The sequence below is a fragment of the Cordyceps militaris genome, assembly GCF_000225605.1.
Source record: "Cordyceps militaris CM01 unplaced genomic scaffold CCM_S00007, whole genome shotgun sequence".
NCBI classification, from domain to species: Eukaryota; Fungi; Ascomycota; class Sordariomycetes; order Hypocreales; family Cordycipitaceae; genus Cordyceps; species Cordyceps militaris.
The window spans coordinates 1,804,941-1,830,048 of record NW_006271975.1 but is presented as its reverse complement, the minus strand read 5'-3'; the positions used below and the strand labels follow the sequence as shown (position 1 = coordinate 1,830,048).

The 25,108-nt window shown below is 55.2% G+C and overlaps 12 protein-coding genes across 12 annotated transcripts; 7 read left to right on the top strand and 5 right to left on the bottom strand.

Moving 5' to 3' along the window:
* Nucleotides 1–711: 711 nt before the first annotated feature.
* Nucleotides 712–1,809, top strand: CCM_08806 (NADPH dehydrogenase; the record flags this gene model as incomplete). Its single annotated transcript, XM_006673942.1, has 1 exon — nt 712–1,809. One exon carries the CDS (start codon nt 712–714, stop codon nt 1,807–1,809), a length of 1,098 nt encoding a protein of 365 aa, XP_006674005.1.
* A 1,058-nt stretch (nt 1,810–2,867) lies between these two features.
* CCM_08805 (protein ycaC) lies at nt 2,868–3,802 on the top strand (the record flags this gene model as incomplete). The annotated part of the gene is made up of 5 exons (XM_006673941.1): nt 2,868–2,934; nt 2,984–3,018; nt 3,065–3,212; nt 3,283–3,447; nt 3,513–3,802. The coding sequence occupies 5 exons, from the start codon at nt 2,868–2,870 to the stop codon at nt 3,800–3,802; spliced, it is 705 nt and encodes a 234-aa protein (XP_006674004.1).
* A 682-nt stretch (nt 3,803–4,484) lies between these two features.
* CCM_08804 (Endoribonuclease L-PSP/chorismate mutase-like protein) lies at nt 4,485–4,898 on the top strand (the record flags this gene model as incomplete). The annotated part of the gene is made up of 1 exon (XM_006673940.1): nt 4,485–4,898. The coding sequence occupies one exon, from the start codon at nt 4,485–4,487 to the stop codon at nt 4,896–4,898; it is 414 nt and encodes a 137-aa protein (XP_006674003.1).
* Nucleotides 4,899–5,540: 642 nt separating this feature from the next.
* Nucleotides 5,541–6,425, bottom strand: CCM_08803 (uncharacterized protein; the record flags this gene model as incomplete). The annotated part of the gene is made up of 1 exon (XM_006673939.1): nt 5,541–6,425. One exon carries the CDS (start codon nt 6,423–6,425, stop codon nt 5,541–5,543), a length of 885 nt encoding a protein of 294 aa, XP_006674002.1.
* Nucleotides 6,426–7,155: 730 nt separating this feature from the next.
* Nucleotides 7,156–8,312, bottom strand: CCM_08802 (class I glutamine amidotransferase, putative; the record flags this gene model as incomplete). The annotated part of the gene is made up of 3 exons (XM_006673938.1): nt 7,156–7,461; nt 7,499–7,976; nt 8,161–8,312. 3 exons carry the CDS (start codon nt 8,310–8,312, stop codon nt 7,156–7,158), a joined length of 936 nt encoding a protein of 311 aa, XP_006674001.1.
* Nucleotides 8,313–9,363: 1,051 nt separating this feature from the next.
* On the top strand, nt 9,364–10,639 carry CCM_08801 (exopolyphosphatase; the record flags this gene model as incomplete). The annotated part of the gene is made up of 2 exons (XM_006673937.1): nt 9,364–9,481; nt 9,543–10,639. The coding sequence occupies 2 exons, from the start codon at nt 9,364–9,366 to the stop codon at nt 10,637–10,639; spliced, it is 1,215 nt and encodes a 404-aa protein (XP_006674000.1).
* Nucleotides 10,640–10,873: 234 nt separating this feature from the next.
* On the bottom strand, nt 10,874–12,751 carry CCM_08800 (uncharacterized protein; the record flags this gene model as incomplete). The annotated part of the gene is made up of 1 exon (XM_006673936.1): nt 10,874–12,751. One exon carries the CDS (start codon nt 12,749–12,751, stop codon nt 10,874–10,876), a length of 1,878 nt encoding a protein of 625 aa, XP_006673999.1.
* Nucleotides 12,752–13,159: 408 nt separating this feature from the next.
* On the top strand, nt 13,160–17,338 carry CCM_08799 (mitochondrial DNA-directed RNA polymerase, putative; the record flags this gene model as incomplete). The annotated part of the gene is made up of 1 exon (XM_006673935.1): nt 13,160–17,338. The coding sequence occupies one exon, from the start codon at nt 13,160–13,162 to the stop codon at nt 17,336–17,338; it is 4,179 nt and encodes a 1,392-aa protein (XP_006673998.1).
* Nucleotides 17,339–17,861: 523 nt separating this feature from the next.
* On the bottom strand, nt 17,862–19,349 carry CCM_08798 (multisynthetase complex auxiliary component p43; the record flags this gene model as incomplete). Its single annotated transcript, XM_006673934.1, has 1 exon — nt 17,862–19,349. The coding sequence occupies one exon, from the start codon at nt 19,347–19,349 to the stop codon at nt 17,862–17,864; it is 1,488 nt and encodes a 495-aa protein (XP_006673997.1).
* Nucleotides 19,350–19,616: 267 nt separating this feature from the next.
* On the top strand, nt 19,617–20,045 carry CCM_08797 (uncharacterized protein; the record flags this gene model as incomplete). Its single annotated transcript, XM_006673933.1, has 2 exons — nt 19,617–19,882; nt 19,928–20,045. 2 exons carry the CDS (start codon nt 19,617–19,619, stop codon nt 20,043–20,045), a joined length of 384 nt encoding a protein of 127 aa, XP_006673996.1.
* Nucleotides 20,046–20,934: 889 nt separating this feature from the next.
* CCM_08796 (uncharacterized protein) lies at nt 20,935–23,754 on the top strand (the record flags this gene model as incomplete). Its single annotated transcript, XM_006673932.1, has 4 exons — nt 20,935–21,203; nt 21,266–22,077; nt 22,134–22,272; nt 22,326–23,754. The coding sequence occupies 4 exons, from the start codon at nt 20,935–20,937 to the stop codon at nt 23,752–23,754; spliced, it is 2,649 nt and encodes an 882-aa protein (XP_006673995.1).
* A 44-nt stretch (nt 23,755–23,798) lies between these two features.
* Nucleotides 23,799–24,963, bottom strand: CCM_08795 (uncharacterized protein; the record flags this gene model as incomplete). Its single annotated transcript, XM_006673931.1, has 4 exons — nt 23,799–24,017; nt 24,082–24,507; nt 24,576–24,891; nt 24,935–24,963. The coding sequence occupies 4 exons, from the start codon at nt 24,961–24,963 to the stop codon at nt 23,799–23,801; spliced, it is 990 nt and encodes a 329-aa protein (XP_006673994.1).
* Nucleotides 24,964–25,108: the final 145 nt, after the last annotated feature.

The following is a 25,108-nucleotide window of genomic DNA, read 5'->3' as shown; positions in this document are numbered from 1 at the left end:
ACTCTATTATTAAGAAGGTTAAACTAGGAATAGGAATAAGGGGAACTAAAATATATAAGTACGATAAGTTAGATAAGTTAGATAAGTAATATAAGTAAAATAGGTGAAATAAGAGGGATAGTAAAAATAAGGAAAATTAAAAAGAGAAAAAAGTTAATAAATAATAATAAATAGTAAGGATAAGAAAGAGGTTAGTATTGCATATGCTGACCGGTGATCATTTACAAACGGCAACTGCCATCGCCAAAGAGGTCGGTATTTTGTCGAACCAAAAGCGCCTGTCTCTAAACGCCGTCATGGCGGCTGCCGATTTCGCGAGCATGACCGATGATCAAGTGGATGCCCTGGACGACCTTCCCCTTGTCATCGCACGTTGCACGCCTGATCTGAAAGTTAAATTCATCGAAGCAGTTCATCAACAGTATTCCTAACCAGCAAGTTATTATCCCCCTGGTGGCAGGTTCGCATTAGTAATTAGAATAGGCATTAATAATTAGAATGGGCATTAATAATTAGAATAGACTTAATAATTATACCAAACAGCGGAACTCTATCAGAGCAAGGCGCTGATCCTCCGACCTCTCCACATACAGAGACACAGTACAGCCAGGAGTATAAAAGATGAACTTACAACATTTCACAATTCAATACGGGCTTCATTATCTTCAATACAACATTCCCTTTGATAAATCCAGCTGCCGCAAGATCAACATGGCGTCATCCAATCTTTTCAGGCCGATTACTGTTGGCAACACCAAGCTACAACACCGAATTGTCATGGCCCCTTTGACACGCTTTCGAGCAGACGAGAACAATGTCCCGCTTCCCAACATGCTAGAGTATTACACCCAAAGAGCCAGCACGCCGGGCACACTCATCATCGCCGAAGCGACACAAATTTCCCCACGGCACTGCGGCGGCGCCAATGCTCCTGGCCTGTGGAACGCGGCCCAAGTTGCTGCGTGGAGGAACATCACCGACGCCGTCCACGCGCGCGGCTGTGCCATCTACTGCCATTTGTGCGCACCTGGCCGTGCCGGTCGCTTGGACGGCTATCCGCTGTACAGCGCGAGCGCCGTGCCCATGGAAGCCGGCGCGACTGTGCCGCAGGCAATGACGGAGCAGGAGATTTGGGCCTGCGTGGAGGACTTTAGGACGGCGGCGGCCAATGCCATGGAGGCGGGCTTTGACGGTGTCGAACTCCATGGCGCCAACGGGTATCTGCTCGATCAGTTCAGCCAAAGCACCTGCAACGTCCGCGACGATGGCTGGGGCGGCTCCGTCGAAAACAGGGCCAGATTCATACTGGAGGCGACCAAGGCAGTCACCGAAGCCATTGGCAGCGACAAGACAGGCGTGCGACTAAGTCCATGGAGTACATTCCAGGGCATGAAAATGGGCGTCCCCCACGCGCAGGAGCAGTTTTCGTACATCATCGGGCAGTTGAAGAAGCTGCCGCTCTCGTATCTGCACCTCATCGAGTCGCGAGTTGTCAACAGCTCCGACTGCGAGAAAAAGGAAGGCTTGGAATTTGCTTTTCGAATCTGGGATAACCACTCGCCCGTCCTAGTCGCCGGTGGCTTCAACAGCGAGACGGCTCGCTCCGCCGTCGACGAGGAGTACAAGCAGTACAGCGCTCTTGTCGTGTTCGGGCGCTATTTTGTTTCCACGCCCGACTTGGTATTTCGTCTGAAGCACCAGCTCGAGCCCAACGCATATGATCGTTCCACCTTCTACACCCCTATGCAGAGCAGGGGCTACACGGACTATCCGTTTAGCGACCAGTTTTTGGCTCAGTGCAAAGCATAGATGGGTAGTGTGGAAGGCGGACAAGGGAGCATTATCCATACAAACGGCATCTTTTTTTTTCGGGGGCGAAGGAACTACAGGACCATTGATCATATGCGCAAGGATCACGGGTTGTGGTCGTGGTCTTGGAGTCCTGCAAAGATCGTCGCTGGGTCTAGAACCGGTGGCGGATTGGGGGCGCGTGGGGAGCAGGGATCACAGCTTGTGGCCTTATAGGGCAACTTGTCTTTTCGGAAAGCGCGGTTTGTGGTTTGTTGCAATACTCAGAAAACACGCAGAACATCTCGTAATGGTGTGTTGTGCTTTGTTTCGTTGTGGCGGTGCTGATGTCAGTTCCGGGTAGCATGCATGGATGATGGCGCTGGAATATTGCTGCAAGTCGCTTATAAAGTGATCGCAAATCACTCTTTAAAAAAAAATGATACTTGAGAGGGTCTGTTCTAGTAAATAAGCTTACTTACATAGATTATTCACCGTCAAGCAATTTTCTCTTGCCCCTCAAGGTATACCGCAGCTTGTGAAGAAAGGTGGTCGAAATGCAGGTGAGTTGTGATGGCGGGTCGCCCCGCGGTCGGGATGTCATGCTTTGACAGCAATTATCAAGCTGGCGCCTTACTATGCTTGCGGGGCCTGCAGCCGTTTGTCGACTTATTCTCTCATCTACGCCTCCATGGACTTGTCCACGACGATCTGTCTGGTCAAGAGCACCGTCGCTGATCCTCCAACGGCTGATTCTTGGCAAGCCGGATAATTCCACTATAAGTGGAAAAACTGTCGATTTTGCCGAACATCATGTTCTGAAGCTGACAGATCGTTCCCTATGAGTTCTGTCAGGCAAATGCTTCATCAGCCTTGACTAAAAGTCGAGTTAACGTTACTATCGAGACTCAACTTCACTTGCTTGCAGCATCAGCAGGGTACCAAGGACCGTCTTTGCCGCGTCCTTCTGTGACATCTATTTAAATGGAACAGCTTCCGGCATTGACAGAGTCGAAATACCAAACACACTCACACCAAGAACCCTTTTCAGAGACAAATCAGAACAACATTTTTCCAACATGAAGTTTCTCACGCAGCTACTCCCAGTTCTGGTCGCAGGCATCATCAATCCTGTCGCAGCCCATTGTAACGCAGCCTACCCATCAGACTCGAGCACATACTGACGGGTGTACAGCTGTTCCGTTCGAACGACTGAATGTGAACGACACGGTAGGGAATTCGCACCCCATTGTTTATCGGCTACTAATGTATGCAGGTGCTCCTCATTGTTGATCACCAAGTTGGCCTGTTCGATCTGGCTCGTGATTTCGAGCCTGGGCTGTTCTATCGCAACATGATTACTCATGCAGCCATTGGAAAGCTCTTTGACATCCCCGTCATTATGACTACCTCTGATGAGACTGGTAAGCAGTTGCACATTCAGCTCTCTCCATGCCCCCTCCCAGACACGAGCTCACCTTTGCCACCTCACAGGTCCCAACGGTCCGCTCCCGGCCGAGATTCTTGAAATGCATCCCAACACGACCCTGATTCAGCGGCCGGGTGAGATTGACGCCTGGGACAACCCCGATTTCAAGGCCGCTGTCCGAGCCACAGGCCGCAAGCAGATCGTCTTGGCTGGAATTGCAACCGACGTGTGTAAGTAGTTGATGGGACCGCAACGCAAAAAATACCAAAATTAGTACTGATCAATATTCCTCTAGGCACCACCTTCTTGGCGCTCTCTCTTCGGGCCGCGGGCTACAGCGTTTGGGCCAATGTTGAAGCCTCTGGAACCACGTCGACGCTTATTCGAGAGGCGTCCAACTCCCGTATGCAGGCAGCAGGCGTGCAGCTCGTCGGTGTGTTCAGCATCGTTGGTGACCTCTTTCGGGATTGGCGCAACCCTAGCCCAAATGCTGCGCAGTTTAGAGCTTGGTTGGACAAGTATGCCCCGGAATATGGAATGTCTGGTCGACTTTTCAACGCGGCAAAGGGCAAGAGCGCAAACTAGATCCGGTGCTGCACTTGTGGTTGCCCGTCAGCAGCTATAACACGCGCACACAGATATATATGTGGGCGTCATGTAAGGCTACCGTAGTAGCAATTAGCTGTCATCTCTTAAGCTCTCTATAGCTTTAGCATAAAAAATCTAGGCTGAACAACCCACAAACTGCTGCCCCAAAATATCAAATTGCTCCATGATTCAAGCTGCCAAAAAAGTCAGAAGAAAAGCCAGATTATGGTCACCCATGAAGCCATCATCCAAAATGGCCCGAGGATAAGCGCTCGAGCAGCAGGGAAGCTCCATTCGGTTCTGCACAAAGAAGCCCATCATACCCCAACTAGAAACTAGTTTCTGATGCATAAAAGCCTATTATAATGCCCTCTGCCAAGTGTTGCAGAATCGAATATCCACCTCCAACGATTTCTAACCCAGGATTTGTCATCCGTAGAGGAGGCGGCGAATTACTAATAAGTCATGACTATAAAGTATGATGAGATGGCAAAAGGAACTCTCCGCGGCGCATAATAAATATCTAAATCATCTGGTGCTACCGACAACGCTCGCGTGTGGAAATTACGAGGCTACTCACATTGAGCTTTTCCTTCATCACGGTACATGACCTAAACTATACCCTCAGCGATCTCACACGCCCGCTTACCAACAATGCAGCAAATCCTCTTTCGAAACCATGTCTGCCGAAAAATACAACAACCCCCCTGGCGCAGCTCAGAAGCACAGCGACCTGGGGCATTATTCGCAATCCGTGGACCTTGGTAACGGCGTTGTGAAATGCTCAGGCCAGGGAGGATGGGACCCGGAAACGGGCGCTCTCGACGCGAATGACAGCGACAAGCAGATTGAGCTGGCCATGAAGAATGTCGACATTGTTCTCAAGGCGGCCGGTCTTCGAGGGTGGGAGGATGTGTATCTGCTGCGTTCATACCATTGCGACATTCGCACTTCATGGGCGCCGACGGCTGAGGCTCTGCGCCTGCGGATTCCCGGTCATCGGCCGGTCTGGACTGCGGTAGGGGTCGCTAATTTGGCATTTCCCGCCATGCTTATCGAGTTGGAGGTTGAGGCTCGCCGATCAACAAAGTAGAAGAGCAACCATCTATCCGCGCACTGTATAATAGTAGTGGACGATGGAGAAGAATGCTCTCATAATTCAACATGTTGAGACATTTAAAAGAATCAAAATGAATTGAATAATTGAATAGAGATTGGATACATTTCCGAATGTACAGAGTGTATTACAGTTCCAGTGGGGTCCAAGGCACCCTCAGGGAGCTCCCGCCTTCAGCCCCCAGCGGGTGCGTGCCGCGCGCGATCCGAGGCGTAGTTTGAGGCTGATCGCTGATCGAGGCTGGTCGACGGAGGCTGGTCGAGGGGGGCTGGTTGGGGGTCGAGGCTGGTCGGGTTGCGACAGTCAAGGATAGGAAACATTGAGTTGAGACATCCCTGAACAAGATGTATGACTTTCAACTAGATTGTAGAACTTCATCGATGTATTTGGATATTTAAAATTAGAAAATGGGGAATTGAAAGGCAGGGCTTGCTTGGCATGGTGCAACCGATGGTTTCCTGACCGCTCCTCCTGATGAGACCTTTGTACGAGTAAATCCCAACCCAACCATCTTGCCAAGGATTCACAGCAGCCGCTAAGCAGGGAAAACAAAAAACAAAAACAAAAATCGCTCTTCGGAACACGCATGTCTCGTCTCATCGTCAGCAGCCAAAAATTTTACTGCTTCTTTGGCGGCGGCGCCGGCCCGTCGTCCGCGGCGAGCTCAAAGCAGACGTTGTTGGCCGGGAGCTCCGTCGCCTCCACGGGCAGCTTGCCGCCCGTGGCGACCGAGTAGTAGTCTGGCGGCACCGGGCTGCCGGGGCCTGTCGGGCACTTTTGGTAGTCCGAGACCATGTGCGACTGTCCCGCGGACCACGCAGGCGTCGACGGCGTCGCACACTGTGTCGCCGGGCTGAACGGGGCGTCGCTACCAGCAGCACCGTTCTGCTTGGCCTTGGCACGTCGTCGCCGCATCCACCAGAGAACGGCGAGCACCACGGCCGCGACGCCGACGGCGGCACCTACTGCGATGCCAGCAGTGACGCCTGGGTGGCTGCTGTTGTTACCGCCGCCGCTGTCGCCTGCGGCGGGCGCGGACGAAGAGGGCGTCGGCGAGGCGGTTGGCGCGGCAGACGACTCGGTCGCCTTGGTCGTGGTCGTGGTCGCCGTCGAGGAAGACGCTGGCGCTGCCGACTTGCCCGCGCCCTCCATAAAGGACGCGGCGTCCTTGGGGTTGCTGCTCAGCGTCGCGCTCCCGAGATTGCTCGACGGGCAGCCGCCGTTCAAACACGGGTTGGTCGTACAGCAGCCTATAAACGGTGGAGTGGTAAGTGCGCACGTGTACCACGAGGATTTGCCCTTTGCGCACTGCTGCGGCTTGATGTTGTCGTACATGGCCTTGTCAAACGTCATGGCCCGAATGTCGCTCTGCGGGCAGAGGGCGTCGTCGGTTATCCTGGGGTCACTGACGCAGCAGCCCAGATACGCCGAGGGGGTGTTGTTGACGTACAGCTGAGCACCATTGGAAACGCATTTGAGGCCGAATGGATTGTTGTCTGCCATTGTGATGTGTCAGTCTCTTGGGCCTTTTTGGAAGATTTTTTTCTGCGTGTGTTTGCCCTGGTTGGTATGTAGGTGTATGTGTGTGTGTGTGTGTGGCAGGCGACGAAGAAAGAGAGAGAGAGAGAGAAGCAGCTTCTAGTCATGGTTGGCCCGGGGGTAATAGGGAGAGCGGTTGGGCCAACATGGCTTCGACGAGGCTCTGGCAACGGTCAGCAGGATTTTCGACGCATGGGGCCTTTGTACGACAGTCATTTGTCACAAAGCAGGAAAGGGAACCGGCTGCATCCGTGGCGGATGCGGGTGGCTTAAAATATCTTTCTTCTTCTTTCATGGTGTGCGGGCTGAACCCATGTGGCTGTGGCGCAATGTTTGCTCATGCAGCATTGAGACAACCGAGATGGGGCGGAGACAATAGCAACGTCGATCTTTTAGCTGCAGATTTGCAAACTAGCAGCGCTTGAAATCGACGCCCATGGCCCCGGGAAAGCACATGGTTGGAGTTCGTCAAGGTGTTGTGTGGAACAAGGCCCACAGAGAGGTTATACTCAATCGATCAAACCATAGGCGGATCTTCATATATATAAAGACTGCAGTCTCCTGACTCGCGATAGTAGAGATGTCTCACACTATATATCTGCAAAGCGACCGAGGTAGGTGTTTCCATGGGCAAGCGCAATTTTCCTGCTTGAATGCTGTGTTTATTGAGTCTATATTCGGTTAGGAGACAAGTCTAATCTTTCAAAAATTTCAGGAAACCTCTAGCGATCGCGAAACCGTCGTGCTCATCTGCAACGCGAGACATTCCACTATTATATAACTCATCGGAAAAAACGCCGGCCGTGTGGCGCTTCAAAAGAAGTTCGGTGACAATGTCTTTGGTGAATTCAGGATGTCCCTGGACAGCAATGTACCTCCCAGGGGAGTACATGGCTTGCACAGAACAGACATTGTTGCTGCCAAGAGCCACAGCATCCGAAGGGAATTCGGCCACCACGTCGGTGTGCATCTGGTGGATTCGCTGGTGGCCCAAGTTAGTCTAACCGAGCACTCACGCAAACGACACGGCCACGTACCATCTTGTCCAGACCAAACACCTCTTTACCTTGCGGCGTCAGCTCGACATCCGTGACCGCCACCTCCCAGCCCTTGGGGTTGCGGCCGACCTGACACCCCAGCGCGCGGCTCAGAATCTGGTGGCCAAAGCAGACACCCACGACGCGGACGCGGTTCGTCGCGAGCGCCGCCTGCGTGTACTCGACCAGCTTGAGGATCCACGGGTCATTGTCAAACGAGTTATGCCGCGACCCGGAGATGAGGATGGCGTCGACATCGTCGAGGGCCGGGTAGGCGTGCAGGTCGTCGACGATGCCGTGGCCGGAGATGGTGAGCTCGTCGGCGAGTGTCATTGGCGGGATCGCCGTGTCGCACGCGCCCTGGAAGAGCTGCGTGAAGACGGCCGTGTAGCTGCCGACGCGCGCGAGGGTCTGCGGCTGCGGTGTGTCGGCCTCGAGTACGGCCAGCCGGAGGGGGGCTCCGGAGCGAGACATGGTCCTGGGTGGGGGAGAAGGACGTCGGGGAAGTGACGCAGAGGGTGGAAAAGTGGTGTAGAAGAAGCGTAGCGTGATAATGCAGAGGAGGAGGAATGCGAGGCGGAGAAAAAAGGGGAAAAGACGTGGCATGGAGGGGGAGCGCGGCGGGTTGATTTATCGAGGTCGAGGTGAAGAAGGGGCCGAACTCGGATGGCGGGGCGGGACGGTGTTCTACGGCGTGGCGGCGTGGCAGCGCGGCTAAAGTGAAAAGGCCGAGATAGGACGGCGGAGGCGGAAGAAGGCAATCTGTTGGATTTGTAATCTCGCGTGAAAAGGTTGCGTTATGCGAGTTCGACATGTATTGAACAGATAGGCAAGTAATGAAAGCAAAGACATGCACCAACTTCGTTTGCGTGCAAACAGGATGTGCTGACAGCTGCGCAGCTGCAGCAACAACTTGGGGGCCAACGGACAACTCACAGCCGAAATCATCAGATCAGGGAAAGTTTGATGTTGAAAAAAGGGCAGGGCGAAGAGGAAGTATCACGTAGGTAGAGAATATTCGGTAGTTAGGGTAGTAAAATTTACCAGCAGTATGCGCGTCGTTTTGTCACTATACTCACTGGAACCGTCGGTCCGCGCTGAGGCTGTTTGTTTGCCAAGCCAACCAACCGGCTTACCGCGATGCCATGCTCAAACCTCAAACACAGCCCAAGCCCGTCAGCCATAAGTTACCACCCGATTCGAATCCATCGATATAGTCGCTCGCAAAACTACGAGTCTTCCCATCCTATGCCCCTGATCGTCCAATGTAATACATCCACGCCCGCCGACAGCAGCTGTCATGTGCAGCCGCACCCCAGGGCTGCCGCTACCCGAGAACAAACTGAGTCGTGGCCTCTTCTTCCACCCACGACTTGTCTCGGCTCTTCCTTGGTCTATTCTCGTCGATCCGCTCAGACGGACAATTTCTCTCAATCCCCGAGACTCTCGATAACCGATTTTCCATCGATTGCTTCGAGACATTGTGCCAGCCACGATGGCCACCCCACAACCGCCATCGATGCCGCCCGCGGAAATAATGACCTAGCGCGCCCCTGGGTTTCGATTTGGGCGTGGTGCGCCTTTTCTCACTCAACTTGCTGCAAGAGTGTCTTATGTCAACACGCGTAGAAAAGCAACGTCCACCGCGATAGGCAGAATACGCCCGGACCCGGTCGTGTGTGTGGTGTAGCAATCAAGTGGCTGACTCCTCGCCAAGATTGGCCGCCTGGTTTGTCTTTTCTGATTTGCCGCAGATGCGAGCAAGGCACGCATACACATATTTAAAGCACCAGCCGCTGAGAAGCGTCCTTGGCCTCTGTCCTCTTCGTCTACAGCGACATTTTGCAGTGCACAACCGAGCAACCATGACGGCGAGCACAATTTCTCTCAAGGCGTTTCTGGCCACGGCCAAAGAGGCGTTGGCTGCGTCGCCTACCCAGCGTTCACTACCACTCACCTTTGTCGTGGGCAACGAATCGGCAGGTAATAAACATGCTGGCCTCGGGTACGCCATGGATGAGCCCTTCACTAACAAGTGCGACAGATCTCGACTCGTTGTGCTCAGCCATCGTACTGGCTTATCTTCGGTCTCATATTGCCCCCAGGCGGCTGCATATCCCCTTGTCCAACCTGCCTCGGGAAGATCTCGCTTTGAGAATCGAACTAGGCCCTGTTCTTGCCAAGGCAGATCTGGATGCCTCTGACCTCATCACATTGTCAGATCTCCCGCAAACACTGGACCCAAACGATACAGAATGGGTTCTGGTTGACCACAATGTCCTCACCGGTGATCTAAGAAGATATGAAAGCCGTGTTATTAGCTGCATAGACCACCATGTTGACGAAGGAGTCGTCGCTATGCAAGCTGCACCCCGCGTCATTGAGACATGCGGAAGCTGCATGAGCCTTATCGTCGATGCATACGCAGATGCGTGGCGCGCCCTGGCTCACGGCAACCAGCCCGCCATCAGCACAAAGCGCATTAGCAGCGACCTGAATCAGCTCGCGCAAATCGCCCTCGCCCCGATCCTCATCGACACCATCAAACTGACCGCCACCGCCAAGGTCCGCCCCAAGGACACGCGCGCGGCCGCGCTGCTCGAGACCGAACTCATGCACGACCCAGCCTTTGACCAGGGCGCCTACTACGACGCCGTTACAGCTGCCAAGGAGGACATGTCCCGGCTCACCCTGCGCGATATTCTCCGCAAGGACTACAAGGAGTGGGAGAATGCCGGCATTAAGCTCGGTGTCAGCTGCGCCGTGCAGAATCTCGACTTCTTCCTGGAAAAGGCCGCCGCCGGCAGCAAGGGGAGCGGCGAGGACGTGCTGCTACGGGCGCTGCAGGCATGGGCCGAGGAGCAAGGGCTCGACATCGCCGCCATCATGACCACGTCCAACCCGGGCGGCGAGTTTCAGCGGCACCTATTGGTGTGGGGGCTGACTGCTAGCGGTAGGAAGGCGGTCCAGAGGTTCACGGAAGACACCGCAGATACGCTAAAGCTGACGCCGTGGAATGATGGGATCTTGGACGAACAGGGCGTGAGGTACGCGTGGAGACAGCTTGCGCTGGATTCTAGTAGAAAGCAAGTGGCACCCTTGCTACGGGATGCCATGAAATGGGCTGGCGCCAACTTGTAGTGTCGGTCATGTGTATAAAAAAAAGTTCTGTTGCTAGACATTGAATTAAAGAAAGCAAAAAATAAAGAAAGCAAAATTTGCCATCGATGAAATGAGTATACAGTTATTCTATGCTCTTGATATGCTTTTCGGTTTATACTTGTTTTTACACGGGAGTAATGGTACAGTGGTGTGGTGTCTATCCTACAAAAAACGTCTGGGTACTCCACCAGCGACGACGTTGTATAGTCTTTTCTACGTCTCGAACCTGCTCCGGATCTCCGAGTCCAGCGCCTGCTGTCTCTCCTGCCTAGCCTCCTCCGTGCGGAGCTCCTTGCGGACACGCTCAACATCGCGCAGCATGACGACAAACTCGCGGTGCTTGAGGCTGCGCGTCTCGAGCGTGGTCATGTCCTCCTCGGGCGGCGGGTGGTGCAGCAGCTCCTCGGCCGCCGGGTCCGCAACGAGGATACACGCCCTGAGCGCGTCGTACACGGCGCCCGCGGGGACGACGGGCGGCGCCTCGCGGCCCATTTCCATGTACAGCCAGCGCAGGGCATCCGTGCAGAGCGCAGCGTCGCGGGTGGCGGCGACGGCGGCGTATGCGAGGGCGTAAAGCTCGGCGCCGCGCGGCTGCTGGAACCGCGCGGGCGCGCGAAAGGCGTCCCAGAAGCGTTCCCAGTCGTGGCGCGCGGCGTACGCGGCCATGAGTCGGCGCGACTGCTCGCCCGTGGGCGCGATGCGCCGCTCGGCGAGGAGGAACTCCATGTTGGCCTGCGCGCGCTGCAGCGCGGGCCCGTACGCGGGCGACGACACGAGCGCCTCGATCAGCGTGATGAGGATGTCGCCCGAGAGCAGCGCGATGCCGCGCTCCTCGCCGGCGAGGAGCAGCTGGTCGACGAGCTGGATGCGCTCCGCGGCGGTCTCGGGCCCGTCGGGCCCGGCACGGAACACGTGCTGGATCAGGCGCACGAGGTCCGCGGCGTCCATGGGCGCGCCGGACGCTTGAAAGTCTCGGACATGCGCCGCGACGGCGTCGAGGTGCAGGATCGTCGTTTGCGACTCGCTGGGCGTGCTCTCTGCGGTCCGGCGTCGCGCGCTCGTGGAGAAGTACCGCTTCTGCGACGCGTCCGCCATGGCCTGCCACTGCTTGGCGGACTGGTTGTAGCCCTCGGGCAGCTGCAGCCGGGCAGCGACCTGCTCCTGGAGCGCGTCGGGGGAGAGCGGCGGCTGGCCGTGGACGACGCGACCGTCGCGGATGCTTCTCTTGAGCATGCCCTCCCACAGCGCCTCGAGGTCGAGCTCCTGGCGGCTGGCCTCGGTCATGCACTGCACCACAATGGTGGTGCCGGCGGCGCCGGCGTCGAAGCCCGCCAGGCGGCCGGTGGCGTCAAAGTGAGCGTCGGCGGTCCTCACGTGGCCGGCGCCGTCGTCGTCGATGCCGAAGCTGACGCAGATCCAGCCCGTCGAGATGCCGTTGTCGCCGCGGGGCACAATGTTGGCGTTGGTGCCCATGAGCATGGCCTTTTTGCGCAGACGGCGCAGCTTGGTGCGCAGCTCGCCGGCACCGATGAGGCCGTCGGCCTTGGCCTCGCAGTCGTGGTGCTTGCGCAGCCAGCGCACCAGGCGGCCGGCGGAGACGTGCAAGTGCTTCTCGCTGCGCGCGGTGCCAAACACCATGATGAGATTGGGGCCGAGCGCGGCGTGCGGGTCGAGTTCGCGCAGGTCAAACAGCGCAAGGTCGTCGAGACCCATGTCCTCGAATATGTACTTCATCATGGGCTCCACGACGGCGGGCGCATCTTCGGGGGCGACGGGGAGTGTCTGTTGGTGGTGACTGGCTGGAGGCTCGGGCAGCTCCTCGTCTAGGAACCATGGTGTATCCTCTTCATGGCACTGGTTTGTGTCGTTGAGCGGTTCATCGACAGTGTGGTGTAGTTTCTCGTCGACTCGGAGTTGTCTTGTCGTTGTCGCTAGATTCCGCTGCTGGACATGAAGTGAAAGACTAGGCCTTGACACCAGACGCTGTGCCGAAGCTGTGGTTCTTGGGCGGCCTGCTCCTAAAACGGCCTTGAGGAGGCTGTTTTGGCAGCTGCGACAGCTGAAGCTCGCCACCGCAGGCCGTGCAATCATTTTGACGGCTTTGGATAAAAATTGCGAGTTGCTGTCGGCAAATTGGACATGGCTCTACAATTTCTTGAACCAAAAATTGACGACCCCGAACTCCGTAGTTTGGCCTGTCGCCTGGTTCTGAGCTGAGTGGAGCCGCTGTTGCGCTGAAAAATTAGCCTACACGTGACTTTTCAGGGGACGTTGGGTCCTCCCAAGATGGCGACAAAATCTCTGGAGCTGGCTAGTGACATTTTTCGAAAAGATCTTGCAAGCTGTGCTGGGGAGGCAAGTTGTATTCTGCTCTATTTCAACGATTGTATTTTGCATTTTTTGTTCATTCGACGTCCATGATTTAGTCCTACCCCTCTCGCATATCGAGCGATACTACGACAAGCGCACCCGGCCTGTCTCGTGCGCATCTTCGCCACAATGCTCTCCGGGCAGGCTCGCCGCGGCGTGTCTGCCACCCGAGCACTGGCATTGAGCCATGCACGACCACAATTGCGATCAATTCCTGGTCAATTGAATCTTCTGTCTGTTTCTCGGCGTCATATCGTCACTAGAACACTGGGACACTGGCGCATAGAGAGAGTGGACAATGGCGTCAGGCGATCTCAGCACCGCGCTCTTGCGACGGCCGTTGACGACTTCAAACTCGACAATTCCATTTATGGCAGCTTCCCTGCACCGTCGCTGGCCCCATTTCAACAACCTCTGCGCCCATACGAATTGACGCCGTTCGACCCAACCTCTCCTCTCACGATACCCGAGGCACCTGCCACATCCCCTATCCACACAAAAGTCAGCCCACACGGCATCCCTGGTGAAGCAGACGACATGCTTCTAGTCTTTGATGCCTGCATCAGAGTCGGGAAACTCGACCGCGCCGCTCTGGTCCTGAAGCGCATGAACATTTACCAGAGTCTCTCTCCTGAGGAGCGCATCCTTCTTCACAACCAATACCTAAGAGCCTCGCTGGGGCAGCTGAGAGCAAGTCCAGACCGACGACGAGCCGAACAGCTTCACAAATTTTACGAAATGAATATCCGAAACAAAGGCCTGCCACAAACGGCCGAAACGGTCGCTTGCATGCTGAAGGCGTCCATTCTATCTGAACGTGGCGCCCGACTGACTCGCCTCATCACGCGCTACATGGGGATGGCCCCTGGCGAATCCGGGCTGCGTGTTCTGAGCATGGCTGAAATTCTGAGCGATCAAGATCTTGCCGTTATTACTGCACAATGTCCAACATACAATTATTCTGCGGAACCAGACTTCGAGGAGGACATGGAGGATGACGGCTCTGGCAACGATACACAGATGCTCTCGGAAGACATGCCTGAAACTGCCCCCTCACCAAGCTCTGGACCTATTCCCGAACTTGTTCCAACTCCTCAGCGAGGCGATTCCTTGGTTGCCCTGAAGGAAGGCCTCAAGCTTGTTTCCAATCTCGAGGGCTTCGACGCCTCAAACCTCTCCAAAGACGATTTACATAGCTTGCAGCTCCAGCTCGAGCGCGATTCTATCAGCGCCGCTGTCCAAAAATGGCGAAACCAGAATAAGCAGCTGCAAAAAGTGGGAATTACCACTGGCCTGAGCGGACCAACTAAAGAGGGCTCATTGTCGAGTTATACATCATCGTGGCTTAACGCCATGGAGGCGCGCATCAAAGAGGAGATTGCGCAAGTGGAAGTATCCGAAAACAAGGCCGTCAAATCTGAGAGGGACATCGAAAGATGCATCTTCGGCCCTTTCATCAGACAATCAGACCCTGCGAGATTAGCCGCTGTGACCATCCTCAGCACGCTGAACGCCGGCACCCTCCTTGGAGTCGACAAGGGTATTGCCATCCAAAAAATTATTACCACAGTAGCCAAGCAAGCGCACGAAGATATCGAACTTCAGAAAAAGGAGAAGAAAAAAGTCCGGCGTCGCAAGGTGACATATGATGCTTCCAAAGCGAACCCCGACGAAGTCGCTTCTGTGTCTCAGATCACAGAAAGCAAAGAAGCGGCGAAGCGAATCGAAGAGTCTGCTAGTCAGCCTTGGTCCATGCAGATCAAGGCCCAAGTGGGAGCCTTTCTCGTCAAGGCGCTCATTGACTCAGCAAAGGTCAAAGCCATCAAGCGACACCCTACCTCCGGAGAACTTGTCAGCCAATACCAACCTGCCTTTACTCATATTCAACAGCCACGCAAAGGTAAAAAGGTCGGCATGCTCATTATGCACAACACCCTGGTTGAGCAGCTTAAGCGTGAACCGTTGGGCGATTTTCTTGCTAAGCACCTGCCAATGATTGTTGAGCCGAAGCCGTGGAGGAACATGAATGACGGCGGTTTTCTCGAAAGCAAAACTAGCGTCATCCGAGTCCAGCCAGGAAATGTTGAACAGCGACTCTATGCCAAGGCTGCTGTGGACTGTGGCGACATGAAGCAAGTTTTTAAGGGTCTCGACGTTCTCGGACAGACGGCATGGCAGATCAACCGTGGTGTCCTAAACGTTATGATGGAAGCCTGGAACTCGGGTGAAGAGATTGCCAACATGCCAGCTCTAGAACCAAAATTCGACGTACCCGCGGAGCCCGACTCGACAGCAAACCCTGCCCTGCACAAGAAATGGATACGCGACATCAAGGCCATCGAAAATGAGCGTTCTGGCTTACACTCACAGCGCTGCTACATGAACCTGCAGTTGGAAATTGCCCGAGCCTTTCGCAACCAGACCGTCTATTTCCCTCATAACGTCGACTACCGTGGTCGTGCGTATCCCATGCCTACGTACCTGAATCACATGGGTGCCGATCACGCACGGGCTCTACTTTCATTCGAGAAGGGGAAACCCCTCGGGGAAACTGGCCTGCGATGGCTGAAGATTCACCTGGCCAACGTTTACGGCCTGGACAAGGCTAGCTTTGAAGAGCGCGAGGCCTTTGCGAACGAAAGTGCCAGCCACATCATTGAATCTGCAACCAACCCTCTCAACGGAAGCCGATGGTGGCTCAAGGCCGAGGATCCGTGGCAATGCCTCGCTGCCTGCTTCGAACTGAAGGGGGCGCTCGAGCTGGAAGATCCAACCACCTACGTGTCTCGTCTTCCAATCCAACAGGATGGTACATGCAATGGCCTACAACACTACGCTGCTCTGGGTGGTGATTTGTGGGGTGCAAAGCAAGTCAATCTGGAGCCAGGAGACCGCCCTGCGGATGTTTATTCCGCCGTCGCGGACCTGGTCAAGGAGGCCATCGCCAAAGACGCTGCTGCTAAAAACAAGTTTGGCCTTGTGCTCGATGGCAAGATCACTCGCAAGGTTGTCAAGCAAACTGTCATGACCAACGTCTATGGAGTCACATTTGCTGGTGCTAAGAAGCAGGTTTGCAGGCAAATTGATGCTCTGTATCCCGACCTCGGCAAGCAGTGCGGTATCCCGAACCTGATGCTGTCGACGTATATCGCCCGACACGTGTTCACTGCCTTGGCTTCCATGTTTCGTGGTGCTCACGATATTCAGTACTGGCTGGGAGAAATTGGTGGACGGGTCTGCCGGGCCCTGACACCTGCTCAGCTACAGCATATCGCCGACGAGTATGCGAATGGGTCGACCGACAACAAGAAAGGAAAGGTAGCAAAGGCTTCCAAAGCAGGGAAATCAGGCTTTGACGAGCTCACAAAACAGTTTCGTTCTACAGTGGTCTGGACAACTCCGCTGCGCATGCCCGTGGCCCAACCATACCGCAAGACGACTGCGCGGGAGATTCGAACTTGTCTTCAGTCTCTTGCATACCATTCGAGCGACTCTACCGACCCTGTCAACAGGAGGAAGCAGCTCCAGGGATTTCCGCCGAATTTCATCCATTCCCTCGACGCAAGCCACATGCTGCTCACCGCGCTGGAGTGTCATGAGCGCGGTCTTGATTTTGCAGCCGTTCATGATTCTTTCTGGACTCACGCCGCCGACGTTAATGTCATGAACGAGGTCATCCGAGATTCGTTCATCAAGATTCACGAAGAGGATGTTATTGGGCGTTTGGCTGCCGAATTTGAAACACGACACAAGGGATCTCTATTTCTGTCTCACATCGATGCCGCGTCGCCGGTTGCTAAGAAGATCAAGGCTTTGAGGAAGAAGAGCAATCTCACTCCAAAAGAAGAACTTCTTCTCGAGCATAAACGCAACTCTCTGCGACTATCTGGCAATCCCTGGGACCTGGAAGCAGCTAAACAAATCATCACGCCTGCCGCCGTATACGAGGAAATGGCCGGCACAGAGCCCGACCTGGGCATTGCGGAAGATATCCGCGACATTGGTCTGGGCGAGATTTCCGCAGAGGATGCCACGGCTGATGCGGACGAGAACCAGAGAGCTCTTGCGGATGAGACAGATTCGACTCTTGACTCCGAGGTGCAGCGATCCAAGGCGCTTCTCTGTGAGATGGACGGTTCGTCATTTGAGAATGCAGCTCTGCGTGACCGACCAGCGACAAAAGCCAAGGCGTCCGCCAAGAGGCGTCAGCCAGTTCCTGTCTGGCTTCCGCTGACCATTCCCGACATTCCCGAGAAGGGCGACTTTGACGTCAGTCGCCTGCGGGGAAGTCAATACTTTTTTTCTTGATCAACTATTTCGAACAACTATACAACTATACAACATTTAAAAGACGACATCTGTAAGATATGAGAGGAGGACTAGGGAAATAGGGAAGTTTTACATCAGCGGGATTTATTGTTTTCTCTTGGTGGATTTTCTTTTGCATATACTAAAAAACCTGGGGAGGAAGATGTCCGGCAAAATTTCAGCGCGACATGCATTTACCGGGAGTTGTCTGAATTTACTACTGTTACAGGTTTTCTGGCATGGCTGCGCAGGGGAGGATTTCGATGTACATACGCGCCACATCATTGGCGAAGCAATCGGCTCACTGTAGGCAGACAGCCTAGCATCAATTCTGTAACATTTGAGCTGTGTAAATTACAAATACAAACATGTTGAATAATACATTCAAATCACTGAAGTCCTGAGAGTCAAAAGTTGTGTTTGCCACTACAGTGGCAGAAGGGTACATTGTCCATGCGTTATTTGCTTTTTGCTAATTTTTTGTTTCTATATATCATTTCTGTGCCATGTATTTCTCATTGATTTACCTAACGGTAGCGCCCTTGAGGGTCTGGACGGTGCAGACGCCGCCACTCTCGGTGACAAGCCTGCCCAGGTCCGTCTTGCCGAGGGACTCGACAGCCGCGGCGTCAAAGACGACGTCGAGCGTGTCCGTCGTGGTGAAGCCCGGCTGGAAGAGTTCCCAAATCTTCTTCTTGGGGTTGAGGACGCCCTCGGGCTCGCCCTTCCAGCCCTCGAAGAAGACGCGGTCGCCGGCCTTGCTGTCGGCGGGCGGGGCGACGAGTTCGACGGGGCCCTTGTGGTCGTCAACCTCGCCCTCCTTGATGCGGGGCGAGGCGGCGAGGACCATGGCGCACGACTTGACGCCGCGCATCTTGACGGGCTTGAGGTTGCAGACGACGACGACCTTGCGGCCCTGCATCTCGGCGAGCGGGATGAGCCCGTTGAGGCCGGAGCAGACGGTGCGGCACACCTGGCCCTCGTACTCGGCCGTGTCGTCGTTGGGCGCGTCCCCCATGGCAATGGTCGAGACGTAGAGCGAGTCGGCGTCGGGGTGGTTGACCGCCTTGAGGATGTGGCCAACGCGCAGGTCAATCAGGCACGGGCTCGGCGGGGCGGCGGCGGCGGGCGCCGGCTTAGCCTGCTTGGGCGCCTTTTCCTTCTTCTCCTTCTTCTGCTGCTTGGGGGCTACGGCCTCCTGGGCGTCGGCGGCGAGCTCCTTGACCTTTTCCTTTGTGCGGTCGACGAGGTCGGTGGCGGTGGCGGCAACGGCGGCGGCACCACTACCACCGGCAGCGGCAGCAGCAGCGGCGGCCTTTTCCTTCTTGAGGCGCTCCTTCTCGGCCTTGGCGTCGACGACGGGCTTGACGTAGCGGACGTCGTCCTGGTCGATGGGGACCTTGTCCTTGACCGCGAGCTCAAACACGGACGCCGCGTTCTGCACAAAGTCGAGGTGGCGGACAATGTTGGGGCGGCCGTGGACGCCGGAGCGCTCGTCGGGGGACCAGGCGGCGACGACGGGCGCGAGCGTCTGGTAGAGGGAGACGTCGGCGCGGGACGGCTTGCTGCCGAGGACCGTGGTGCGCGTGGCGAGGTGCGTCTCGAGGGCGTCGAGGTGCCCGGCGTTGTTGCCGTCGGCCCCGGACCGGATGCTCTCCGAGGCGGCGACCCATTTCTGGATCTCCGACTCCTCGGCGGGGGAAAAGGTCTGCGCGCTGAGGGCGGCCATGGCGGACTGCAGATGGCGGCGGCGGATGTGGGTGGTGGCGGTGCTGGGGCGGCTCCGGAGGGGAGTGGCGAGGGAGCGGAGGGCAAACAGCTTGGCGGTCGCGATGCGGGGGAATGTCGTGACGGGGAGGAGGACGGGACGATTCCGGAGAGAGGGGAATCGAAATGGTAGGAAAATGAAGCTGGTCACGATTTTGATGACTCGAAGCCCGAGGTGGGGGAGTCTGGTGGTGGGATGCTGTTTTTCTGCCGGACGGTGCCTGGGCGGTGTGCAGGAGCTCATTGATGACCTACTTTTACTTATTACGACTTGTTCAAAACATAAATGTAGCCATGTTTCTTGATAGCTTCTCCCTCAACTTCTCAAATTCTGTTTATCCCTGTCGCCAATATATCTCCCAGCGACCGGACTGTTGTCTCATGCCTGATTACATAACCCCTACCTACCGTCGGCGGTTATTTATTCCATACCCCTCACTCCCTGTCTCACTCTCGATTCTTCCCAACACCTGTCTTTTTGTCCATCGCCGGGTCAGACTACCTCCATGAAATGCAGGATGCAATGAGCCAGCCGACTCCGGTGCGGATGATCCTTCGATATCGCGAACGGCCATTTCAGCCCCTAAGTCCAATCATCCAAGCATTCTTCGAATGGCGAGATGTTCAACCTGGAAAAGACTACTCTCTGCGTATATCTAGTAACAGCTATTCGTCTCCCTTATATCTCATTCTCGATCTCTATTCCAAAACATGCCCAACTGTCAATCTTGAAGAGGTAGATGTCGAGATCTTCAAAGTCACAGGCATCAATCCATTGTGCGTCACCCAGCCTGCCTCACTGACTAGACTGACTGTCTGTAGTACATTTCTGGATCTCGGAGAGGCAGCTCGTAACAGGGCTCGCCAGCTATCTGTTTCTCAAGAGTGGGGTGATGCCAACCTGTTTCGTCAAATAAGCGGTAATAACCCCGGGCCTTGAGGTTGGCGCCTGGCTTTTGGCGTACGACCTGTCTAGTCAGAAGAATTCGACGGTGTGAGTCCAGCACACGGAGGACAAGGTCCCGGTAAATTCGTGTCTTGAACATCCAGACTCAAGGGAAGATTGCGCAAAGATCCAGAGGCTGGTAGACATGCGACCTCTGCAAGAGCTCTCTGGGGCGTACAATAGATAATATGATCTCGTTGTATGTGTTGGGGATCACGCCTACAGACTGCAAACGTTTTGCACGCCCATTCACACATGGCGTCAGAGCGAGGGTGGCTCGAGGAGGGGACTTTCCGTATTGTCTCCAGAGCAGATGTAGTCTGTGCTACAGTTCTGAATGCCTGGAAAGAATGTAGAGCACGTACGTTTGGTAAGATGCCGCAGTCGAGGGAGTACCTAAATTATGAGTTCAGAATCAGGGGCGACGCCAGAAGCTGTCTGCTGGAATTCCGCTCGGGTGAACAAAGTATGAGCCCTCCCCTCCATTCGGGATACCCGATATATTGGGGGCTGAGAACAACGCTTTTGCTTGAAACATTATTTCTCATCGTGGCGCAATAAGCCGCTGTACATATTACAGAGTACGGAGTGACAATAATACGGAGTAATAATAACACGGTGTATACGGTTTTCAGCTATGCATCTGCTAAGCGCTCATCCCAGCTGCAGCATTCTGATTGGCGAGGACGCCTGTCAGACCCAATCCTGCAGCCTTGTGTCCAATACTAGGTATAAATTACTGATCCTGCTCCTCCCTCTTGCAACTCGGAATCTGTCTTGATCGAAATGTCTAGAAAGACTCTCTCTGTCGCCACAGTTGCCGATTCGATTCGGCTTTACTCAAGACCACGGGGAGCGACCGCCAACGCTCGTCGCAGGGATCATGTCCACTCTCGGCCCATTGACCACGGTATTTACGCCTAGCCCGTCTTGCGCCTCAAATACTGGTTACACAGAGTTCTTCAATCAAGATGGTGGCTCGTATCTAGTAAGAGGGCCCGTGGTGACAGAGGGATGCTATCCGCCGGGCTTCAAGCCGCAGCCCGACTACTATTACACTCCAGGGCAATGTCCGTCTGGATACGCCAACGTTTGCGGTTCCATGATGGATAGAATCACTGTTGCGGGAGTGGATGCTTATTGCTGTCCCCAGTATGATGCCCTTTTGCGCCTTAAATTATACCATTCCCTCTAACTCAGACTGTCCCTTCAAGGCTCGAGACCGGAGCGCTGCGGTGCGCCACGAGAGGCAATTCGAGCCATCCTTTGCCCACCAGTTTTGCATGCATGCAAGTCATTACAAACACCACCACTGTGCTGCCCATCACACAAGTTTCCGATGGATCGATACGGTCTATTGTCACGTCGACAGTGACCGCTGCAACCATCGGCGCATACGGAATCCACGTCCAGTACAGCCTAGACGACAAGCTCGAGCAGCCCCCTGACCCTGAGCGATTCAACAAGGTCAGGCTCACCTACACTACTGGAAGTATAGCTCATGATCACGGCCTCAGCCCCGAAGCGAGGATGGGTGTGGGTATTGGCTCGTGCTTCGCTGCCGGACTCATTGTACTCGGTGTCATCGTCTTCTTGAAACGAAAGCGCGATTCGCATCAGAGTGAAGCCGTCATGCAGCGGCCATTACTTTCTACACACAGAACGCCAAGCTCCGCCGCGCAGATTCGCCGCAAGCCGGTCCCGTCAGTACACTCCTCGGAGCATTCCGGCGGATTAGCCGACGGGTACCGTGCCGTGAGCACAGGCGAAGTCCAGAACGGCACTCACGGAGGCGTGGCTGGAAGTCAGGGGCGACGCCAAAAACTGTCTACTGGGATTTCGCTCTGGGCGTGGGAAATGCTGTCTTTGTTTGTCAGTGTCCTAAGTTTGGCTTCCATCATTATCGTCCTCGATGTCTATGAGAACCGACGACTGGATGAATGGACGCCCAAGATTTCCATTAACGCCGTCATTTCTGTTCTGTCAGCAGTTTTCAAAGGATCACTGGCGTTACCAGTGACTGAAGGTAGGAATATACCGCGTCTTTCTTCTACTGTTCAAGACTTCTAACCGTATCGATAGGCATCAGCCAGTTGAAGTGGCTCATGTTTGCAAAGCAACCACGAGCTTTGTCTGAGCTGGACGTTTACGACCGAGCAAGCAGAGGAGCCTGGGGCTCAGCGCTGATGATTTTTGGGCAATTTAAATCTGAGTCGAAAGCGTAAGTACACGCCAAATGGAGACTCGAGAGGCAAATATTAATACCGTCACTAGCTACCTCGCCAGTTTGGGAGCCGCGCTGGCTCTTGTAATTTTGGTGACAGATCCATTTGCCCAGGCTACGATTTCGCTTTCGAATTGTCCTCAAAACGGAACGGATACTGCAAGCATCCCTCGGGCCAGCAACTATACCCTGGATCTGGAACATTACAATCAGATGATGGCCGATACATTTAACCTCCCGATGCAGTTGGCAGCGTACCGGGGCATCCTGGAACCGCCAGCAAACAGCTCTGTGAGCGTCTCCGTGTCATGCACCACTGGCAACTGCACATTTCCAGAAGATGGCGGCGCGACATTTACAAGCTTGACAATGTGCTCTCAGACATGGGACATTAGTGACCGAATTCAGGTGAATCATACCAGCAATGGGTACGTGTATTCCCTGGGTTCCAAAAGCACGATACAGGGAGGGGATAGTATCCGGATGAGCTACGTCAAGATGCCTGATACATCATTTAAAGAGTCCGACAGTAACCCGTGGAACCGCACCAGCGTCCTCGATGTATACATTTTGAGCATGGTCAAGGATAACTCAACCACCTGCAAAGCGCCGCTCTGCACATTGGTCCCGCAATACAATGCACGCTTCAGGCCGGCTGCGTTTGTCTTTTCCCTCTTTCCCTGCGTCCAGACCTTTGCGGCAAACATGGACCGCGGCCAGTATAGTGAGAAGGTCATCTCGGAAGAATACCTTCACTACATAGCGCCGAGCAAAGCTGGCATGTTTCAGCTCCCAGTGAACCGTACCATGCTGAACGGCACATGGGGACAGTGTGCTGGCACAGACAAACCAAGCGATACCAATACAGTCACCGTCTTCTCAGGGCCCTTTCTCGAGAATTCGCCGTCGCCATCCGCTGTCTGGTACTCACCGGAGTGCGTGTTCGAGTTCTACGGAGGACTGTACTTGGCCTTGTTTCTTGGAGATACATTCTTTACTAACAGTAAGCTGTCGGGTACCACGGCGTGGCAGAGCTATCTCTGGCGGAACGGCTCTACCGAAACCGGATTGGTGGCCAAATTTGCGAGCGGCCTGGCGACGTCCCTCGGCGCGCAAATGAGGATTGGCGCGACCGGCCCGAGCATGCTTCGGGAGGCTCGGGGCACAACGATTGTGGAAAAGACGTGCATTCGTATCCACTGGGGGTACATTACATTCTTCGGTGTCGTTTTTCTCTTGGAAGTCTTGTTCCTCGGTATCGTGATGATTATGGGCTACCGGAGCAAGCTTCACGCAGACTGGAAGTCGTCGACTCTGGCGGTCGCGTTTCTGAGTGCGGGAAGCTCGACAAGGGGCGGGTGGCCTGCTAGGAACCCTGAATCTCAGGATAGTCTACGAGAAGCGGCGCAGTCCGTCAAGGCGTCGCTGACCGAGGACGCGGGACACTGGCAGCTCCAAACCGAAGGCAAGAAGTTTTGACAGGATACGGACAGGGACGCAGTTATGATTGATGAAATACCGGCTTAGGCTGCAGTCTTTAGAGGATCTTCCCGAATAAAACGCCAAGATTGAGGATATTCGTGCGCGAGCTTGTAACCCAGTACATTTTCCACCAGACTGAGTATCAGAACTGGAGGGAGCAGCGTGCCCTCGCGCGTGTCATGCGGCGCAATCGTCAGCGCGTCGTACACGACACCAAGCCCAAACGCGCTTTTGTTGAGACGGACATTCATCAAGGCAGGCTGCTACTCGTCAGCTCACGGCAACTCGGGCAAGCATGAATTGTTGGGGGGGGGGTTGACTTACACGGTCGGAGCGGCCGGGGATCGCTCGGCACCACTTCTCGAGATAGCCCGCCAGCAGCTCGAGCGACGGGCCGTGGCTGCAGTGCACCTCGATGTGGTTGCCTCGATCATGCACCATCAGCCGGTACGGCGGCTGCAGCTGCAGCACGTCGGGCCGCGGCACGTCGTTGAGCGTCGGCAAGAATGCGGCGCCCTTGGCCGCGACCGGGGCCACCACCACCGCGGACGTGACATCGCCCAGGTCGGCCCAGTCCTCGGGCGGCGGCGCAGACGCAGACGGCTCCTTTGCTTCAAAGGCGCCGAAAATGTCGGCGCGCAGCTCGGCCGCGTGGTCGGGGGCAAAGGTGACGCGGGTGCTCGGCAGCGCCAGCGTAAACGCTGACGACGAGGGGTTCCATGTACTACCCGCGACTCTAGGTTTGCCAATCTAAGCCCCAGGCCCTTGGGTCAGTTGATACCGCGAGATGAGGGAGAGGGGGGAAGGGTCTTGCTTACATGTACGACAAGGATGACGGCTTTGCCGGCAGACTCGCCGACAATTTCGAGAAACTTTTCAGCCCATACCTCGTTGGCGGCGTCGCTCAGCAGATTGTCGAGCTCCTGGCACCAGATCCGCACCAAGGCGGCAACGGCCGTCACAAATTCGCCGGCATCTGGGTACACCGTCTGGAGCGCTTCCCAGAGGACGCCGAAATCGGGCGTGCACCGGACCGACCAGCCGACTGTCTCTTGGATGCTTCGGAGAGCCTTTTGAACGGCCGAGGTATCGGGCTCCCACAGGTCGCGCACAGCAACACGGGCTTTCAATGGCCTTTGCAAGTTATATTTGTTAGTGACTGAACCAACAGCATCACCAAGTGAGTGCGACAACGTACAGCGGCATTGTTTTCAATCGTGTCTGCCTAGGCAGCAGTGTATGAGTCGACGGCCAGCTCTCAGACAAACCGGCTCCTTCTTATTCACGCATCGGCAGCTTTATCCCTCGATTCAATTTCAACAACAACGGCCCGCGTTTCTTCCCCTTTCGG